Source organism: Palaemon carinicauda, chromosome 1 (genome assembly GCF_036898095.1).
Source record: "Palaemon carinicauda isolate YSFRI2023 chromosome 1, ASM3689809v2, whole genome shotgun sequence".
Taxonomy (NCBI): domain Eukaryota; kingdom Metazoa; phylum Arthropoda; class Malacostraca; order Decapoda; family Palaemonidae; genus Palaemon; species Palaemon carinicauda.
In genome coordinates, this window is record NC_090725.1 from 37655259 (window position 1) to 37662758 (window position 7500).

Below are 7500 nucleotides of genomic sequence, written 5' to 3' on the forward strand. Positions count from 1 at the left end.
CGGACACGTGGTCTTGTGACCAGAGACTAGACTAGTCTGTACAAACAAAATTTACACATAATCACACGTACTCAGCCCGAAATATGAAAAAATCAGTTAAAACTAAATCAAGTAAAAATGTATCTAAGCTAGAAATGGGAGACACTTTCAAGTGGCCACGTGTTTTACCTGCACTCCTTACTTGAATAGCAACCGTCTGTCCAGAAAATGGATGTTACCGCTTCCTGGTAGATAAGGTATCGCTGGAACAGTTCTGAGACTGGTGGGCCTCCCTCTTTCAAACTGATAGAATACCAGAACTCCTCTGTCCTCTGTTTGGTGTGGGTTATGGGGATGAGCCAGAATAAGGCAGGTTGACTGTCGGGTCAGGACGGCGGTGCGTGAACGAATAAGATGACTCTCAGGTCAAAGGACGTCACCTAGGTTCATCTTCCAAAACTGATGAGGAAAGGGATGCATAGGATAACGCAGTTTAGATGCCACATCGGGACTTTCAGGGCGGGGCAATGTATTGTTGTAAGGAGTGAGTATGATGCAGGATATTGTGCAAAATACGAAGAGAGACTTTGCAGCTCTGAGGGAGAATAAATACATAATAATCCTACCTTTTCTTGCATACAACAAATTAATAATTTGAATAAGTAAGTAGCAAATAGCTGGTGCTATGGGTATTCATCTAGACAAACCGTGCGTACAGTGGCAATTGCTCTGGTCTCTGCCCTTGCTCTGGTTGCAATCTTTCATTTGGCCAAGCTTGCCGAGCACCCTGTAGACGATGCCTCAATAAACAGCAAGTACCAGTTTGCATGTGGCCAGAGGAAGTTATGAAACTAAGAGAAAAATATTACAAATGCTGGGAATATTTTTGCTTTTAAACTTGCGTTATGGCCGATAACAATTTTCTGCATATTATCCAAAACTATAAACTATAAGAACTTTAACAAATCAAGAGGAAAATAGAATAGTGTGCCCGAGTGTACCCACAAGTGAGAGAACTCTAACCCAAGACAGTGGAAGACCATGGTACAGAGGCAATGGTACTACCCAAGACTAGAGCACAATGGCTTAATTTTGGAGTGTCCTTCTCCTAGAAGAGCTGCTTACCACAGGTAAAGAGTTTCTTTTACCCGTACTTATAGGAAAGTGGCTAATAAATAATTACAGTGCAAAAAACCTCTTGGGTAAAGAAGAAATGCTTTGTAATCTCAATGTTGTCAGGTGTTTGAGAACAGAGGAGAATATGTAAAGAATAGGCCAGACCATGCGGTGTGTGTGTGTGTGTGTGTGTGCAGGCAAAGGGACAATGAACCGTAACCAGAGAGAAGAATTCAATGTAGTACTGTCTGGCCAGTCAAAGGACCCCATAACTCTCTAGCGGTAATATCTCAATAGGTGGCATGCATAACTAACGTTTTAGGACTTTTTTTCTTTTGGAGTTGTGAGCATCTTACACCATATAGCGTATATTCTCTGAAGACGATTTTAGTATATGTATTGTTATTTAGATTGAATTTGAATCAAAGAATATATTATTCAAACACAGTGCCTATAGCTATAGGGTAGTGGTTGATGTGTATACTCATTTATATTCAGCAACTGTTGAGCAGCCTCAAGTCCGGCAGTTAGTTCATAGGAGTTCATGCAACAATGCCTTGAAGTATTATAAAGTTTCCTTATTGAATAATTTGAATTAGTTGCAGTCCTTGCATAAATGGATGAATAAGCATTCATACATATGGATGTAGGAATTAACTTAGAGAAGAGCTCTGGGAAAGAATATATATATATATATATATATATATATATATATATATATATATATATATATATATATATATATATATATACAGTATATATATATATATATATATATATATATATATATATATATATATATATATATATATATATATATATATATATATATATATATATATGTATGTATATATATGTGTATAAAATCATCAGCCGTGACTAGTCCAATGCAGGAAAAAGGCCTCAAACATGTGCTTCCACATACTTCTGTTTGTGGTCATTCTATGCAAGTTTATACCCACAGCTTTTCATAGTTCTTCACTCCTCCGTTCTCTTCCTTCTCCTGCTTCGTTTGTAATCTCTAGGTACCAATTCTGTTATTGTTCTTGAACATATTTTATCTCATTATAAGTCTTGCCAATATTAATTTCTTTTTTCTTACCAGTTTTAGAATATCCTGTACTTTGCTTTGCTCTCTTATCCATTCTGTTCTCTTACTGTTATCCCCACCATTATTATTTCCATAGCTCTTTGAGTTGTAACTAGCTCGTGTTTGGAGGTTTTAGTAATGTTTCCAGTTTCTGATGCATAATTTACTACTGGTAGGACCATCTCATTAAATATCTCTCTTTTTAGAGTAATCATATATATATATATATATATATATATATATATATATATATATATATATATATACATATATATGTGTGTGCGTGTGTATATATACATGTGTATATATATATATATATATATATATATATATATATATATACATATATATGTGTGTGTGCGTGGGTGTATATATATACATACATACATATATATATATATATATATATATATATATATATATATATATATATATATATATACATATGTATGTGAATATATATACATACATATATGTATATATATATATATATATATATATATATATATATATATATATATACATGTGTGTATATATATATATATATATATATATATATATATATATATATATATACTGTATATAAGCACTAAATATATAGAAAAATTATAGTTTATAAATAAAATTTTATTAGAAAAAGATTTTATTCTTGGTACCAATATGGTTTGTTGATCAAAGAAGAAAGGAAAGATACGATTGATTTAATCATGGAAGATATCATCCTCAGAATAGGATAATACTATGAAATATAACTTTTTATACTTTCCTTTAAATTTACACAATGTATTTTTTTTTTCTTTTTTTTTTGCCTATATTTCCGTTGATATTATTATTAGTTTACTGTATCATCCATTTGTGAATATTTAGATATGATTGTACTTTCAGACCCTGTCCAGCTATCCAATGTTATCGAAGAGAGACCTGTTGATGAGGCATTCTTGAAGTCCAAAACTGGAAAAGTCTATCGCCAGCCTGAGAGGAATGGAGGTAAGCTTTAACGTAATCTTGTGTTATTCAAAAGTTTAATTCGGCATTCAATCTGTGAATTAATGACTTGAATTCTCAAGTACAATCACTCACGGTGAAATACTGAGATTTATTAGATTATATCTAATGGAGATAAGCAACTTAAACATAATATCCGTCTTTTTTCTTCTTTTTTTTTTCTTTTTTTTAAATTCACTTGATGAAGATCTGTAGGGTAAAACGTTTTAAAGGCAAAATCACTCACGGCAAAATACTGAGATTTACTACATTAAATTTAATGGAGATAAGCAACTTAGTCACATAATATCCCCTTTATTTATAACTCACTTGTTGCAGGGCAAGGAAAATAAACCTATGTATGATAGCTTTAAAGAGATTTATTACTAATGTATTGCGAGATTTATATGAGAAGTAATATCATAAATTCCTTTATCTTAGGCTGAGTAAGAGCTCATTCTCTGTAAGAATCCAGTTGTAAAATTAAGAAAGTAATAAGATTTTTTTTGTTGATACTGATTGTATGTTAGTAAGGTTCAAGCGTGTGAGGTTTGCTTTTTATTTTTGTATGCCATCATAATACTAGTTTGTTTAGGAATAATATGAGACTGATTTATTAGAGTTGGTTAAGTAATCATTATTTTAAAGTTCTTCCGACATTATAAAACAAAATGATATTATTAGGAGTATATGTCACAGATTTTTCCTGTGAAGCCTAAAAACAATTATATTAAATTAACATTTAAATAAAATTAATAGTATGAAATTAATTTTTCATGGATTTTATCGAACCTATACGAGTACTTCCAACATATATCTAGGAAGCTATTTATACACACACACTCACACACACACACACACACACACACACATATATATATATATATATATATATATATACACATATATATATATATATATATGTGTGTGTGTGTGTGTAAATATATATATATATATATATATATATATATATATATATATATATATATATATATATATATATATATATATATATACATACATACATACATATATATATATATATATATATATATATATATATATATATATATATATATATATGTATATGTGTGTGTGTATGTGTGTGTATCTTTGATTAAAAAGCACACGAAACTGATTACATGAAGACCTAACTAAGCTTCCTTTTTACATTAATAACCAGCCTAGAAATCTTACATATTCTGCTAAAAAAAATACGGTATAAAGGAATAAAAATACATTTTAACTTATTTTTACTCGTGTAGATGCTTTTATACTCGATTTATAGTTGAACAAATAACAAGAATTCTATCTTGCGTCAAATCATTCATTTTTAATGTTTTTTTTTTTTTTTTTTTTTTTTTTTTTGCATATAACATCATCATATTAATAATATTGTATATCTACGATTTTTTTCAGTATTTTGTCAATTAACTATTCTTAGATAACAAAAGAGATACTTTTATAGAGGTAGGGTCAAATTAAACTAGTTTTGTAATACAGAGATTTTCGTTTGAAATTTAGAATCGCTGTATTGTTGCAACTATAATACTGTGAAAATATTAGTTATAATTGCATGCTTATTGATTGTTTGACAACTGTGGTGTGAACATATTTTTTATATTTTAATTTTTGAAATAGCTGGTATAACTAAGCCTTATAACTTGAACTCATTGTATACTTTGTTACCTTAATTTTGAAGCCAAGGCTCATCAACCACTCGGAAACTTATTATTGTATAGCAGCTTAGCGCATACATAAGTCGTTATTATCTTTCTAATACCTATCCCTCATTATATACCATCACCCAATGAATTCTAATTGCAACCATTATTGTATCTTGAAAAATGTGTATTTAGATTTCATCTTCAAGATCACTGATATTTGACAAGAACCTTTTATTCTATTCAATTATGTTTGTTGATTCTCTCCGTAGGATTAAATCAATTATTTTAAGATTTCTGAATCATTTGACAATGTCCACTTACTTCTTGCCCATGATTTCAGCTTTGTATCTGTTAACGCATGGAAATAAGTTAACTAATCTTGTGAATTCTGTTTTTTACGATGATATAACGGAGGTCTATTGTAGCCTAAATAGTAATCATGTTTTATCTATAAATGATTTTTACTCCTTTTCATACACTCCTCACTTTCTTTGGTTACTTTTACCAATTATTCAATTTCCCCTGATTCTGATTAATTTATTTCGCGGGCATATATTACTGATAATCATAAAGTTTTGCCATTCATTATTGTTTCTGCCTCTTGTAGCCTCTAGAACTACATTTTCCTTCCTTACTAAACTTTAGTTCAACCTCGCACTTTATTTCTAAATTTCATCCAAGTCGAAAAGCATCATGTCGACTTTACTTGCTTATGTGAGAATTTTGTCGTTTGTTTCATCTTTAGTTAAGCTGGAATCGAGAAAGTTGTCCTATCAGTAATTCTACATGGACCTATTTTCAAGCCGTTCTTTCCCTGCCACTACGTGATCTCCCAGTCGCTTTTCTGTAGCCCTGTGCAGGGTCTTTATAATTAGAGTTTAGTGAAGATTGAAAAAAAATCCATTCAGACAATGGCTAGATTAAGTAAAATTTGGAAATCAAATCACCTGAAATTACATACAAAAATCAGACTATATATCAGTTTACTGAGATCGGTGTTACTCTATGGACATGAGTCATGGTATGACAATGAAACAATCTGTAATAGATTTTGTAGATTTTAGAACAAAACTCTCAGAAGGATATTGAGAGGTAAATGGTAGGACAATATTAGAAATGAAACTATAACAGAGATTACTTGAGTGCCATATGTGGATGAGATCATGATGAGGGGTAGATTAGTTTACCAAACGTTCAACTGGGCCCCAGAAGGCACTAGAAGAGTTGGAAGTCCGAGGCCTACATGGCTGAGGACTATGAAGCGCGATGTAGGAGATGATGATTGAAGAAGTGTTGAATTAAATGCTGAAGATAGAGACGACTATCGAAATCTTACCGAGGCCCATTGCGTCAATGAGCGTAGGAGGAGATGATGATGATGATGATTCACGCTGCTGATACGAAGGACTCAAATTCCCTCTTACCTCAGAACATTTTAACAACTCCAAATCCTCTTAAATCTATATTCCCTCAGGGATTAACAATGCTTTGCTTCGTGTTGTTTATTTTAAGCCATTTTAAAACTCTAGCTTTCTTTATTTTTCATTTTGCCTATCTACTTTATTTTTATTCTCAAAGGTAGGAAACGCTCTATCCATGATTTAATTATCTATGTGGTTGTAGATTACATAAAGAATACGAGTTATCCATTTATTTTTATATTAAATGTACAATATAGTTAGGCTCTCAATGGGATTATAATAAAAAGAGTCGTAATTATATCTTATATTATCTTTTTGCAGTTCTTTGCCATCTTTGTTTCTTCATATTTTCCAAAAATATGAGACAATTAAAATATATTTCATAAACCTGGTCTACATCCTCAAAATTAGTAAGAGATGGAGTAAAACTTGCCTGTCTTGTTTAGAATCATCTTACTCATGTTCTAATGAATACACAAAACCAATACCTGATAGTGTCCCTAGCTTCATTGTTTGAAGCTCCTAGATTTTATTAATGAGATAAAAATAGTTTTCATTTCAGCTTATTTCTCCAATGAATAATATTCTTTTGTTTCTTTTTTCAACTTATTCAGTAAAGAAACCAATGCTCCTTCCCAATGCTTCTAATAGACTTTTCTTTCATTAATGCCAAAATATACAGTAAGTAAAGTAATCATTGCTTTTTAATCCGATTTGCATACGTTTTTGTTTTACAACTTGTTTTATTTTATAATCCAGCAGATCACAACGGAGAAGACTGGCGAGGTGGCCAAGAGTTTGCAGAGGCAGTCTTGGCAGCCGGAGGACAAAACCCAGTGGCTCCTATTCAAGATATGCTAGCTCGAGCAGGACACAATGCCAGAATTCACCCTATTCTTGGAATACCAGTGGCCTCAGATTTCGTGGATAGAGACATTAAGAGACTCGAAAGATTAGACAGAGCCCATGCCAGACCAGCAAATGTCACAGAGGTTGAAAAAACACTTGATTTGGTGAGAGAGACAGCCGAGTCTGACCGTAAGCTCCTTAAAAACAAGGACCTTCGACTCTGGGTTCCTGGTGATCTTCCCCTTCGGGTGCTGCTTGTAACTACTTGGAGGTCTGGGTCGACTTTCCTTGGTCAAGTACTTGCAAATCACCCTGCTGTGTACCATCACTATGAGCCTCTGAGTGCAAAAGGAATACGGCAAATCAGGTTTGGACGCGATGCCCACCAGGCCCA

The 7500-nt window shown here is 32.0% G+C and overlaps 1 protein-coding gene across 3 annotated transcripts in view; it reads left to right on the forward strand.

Annotated features, from left to right (window-relative positions):
* LOC137647475 (carbohydrate sulfotransferase 1-like) overlaps positions 1 to 7500 on the forward strand; it is a 165357-nt gene that overhangs the window by 155037 nt on the left and 2820 nt on the right. For 2 of the 3 annotated variants that reach the window (XM_068380764.1, XM_068380762.1), the window contains exons 3-4: positions 3071 to 3172; positions 7017 to 7500. The exon at positions 7017 to 7500 is cut by the window's right edge and continues 2820 nt beyond it. In XM_068380764.1, coding sequence (XP_068236865.1) covers positions 3071 to 3172; positions 7017 to 7500 — 586 coding nt within the window. The remainder of the gene's footprint in view (positions 1 to 3070; positions 3173 to 7016) is intronic. The other variant, XM_068380763.1, reaches the window with a different exon arrangement.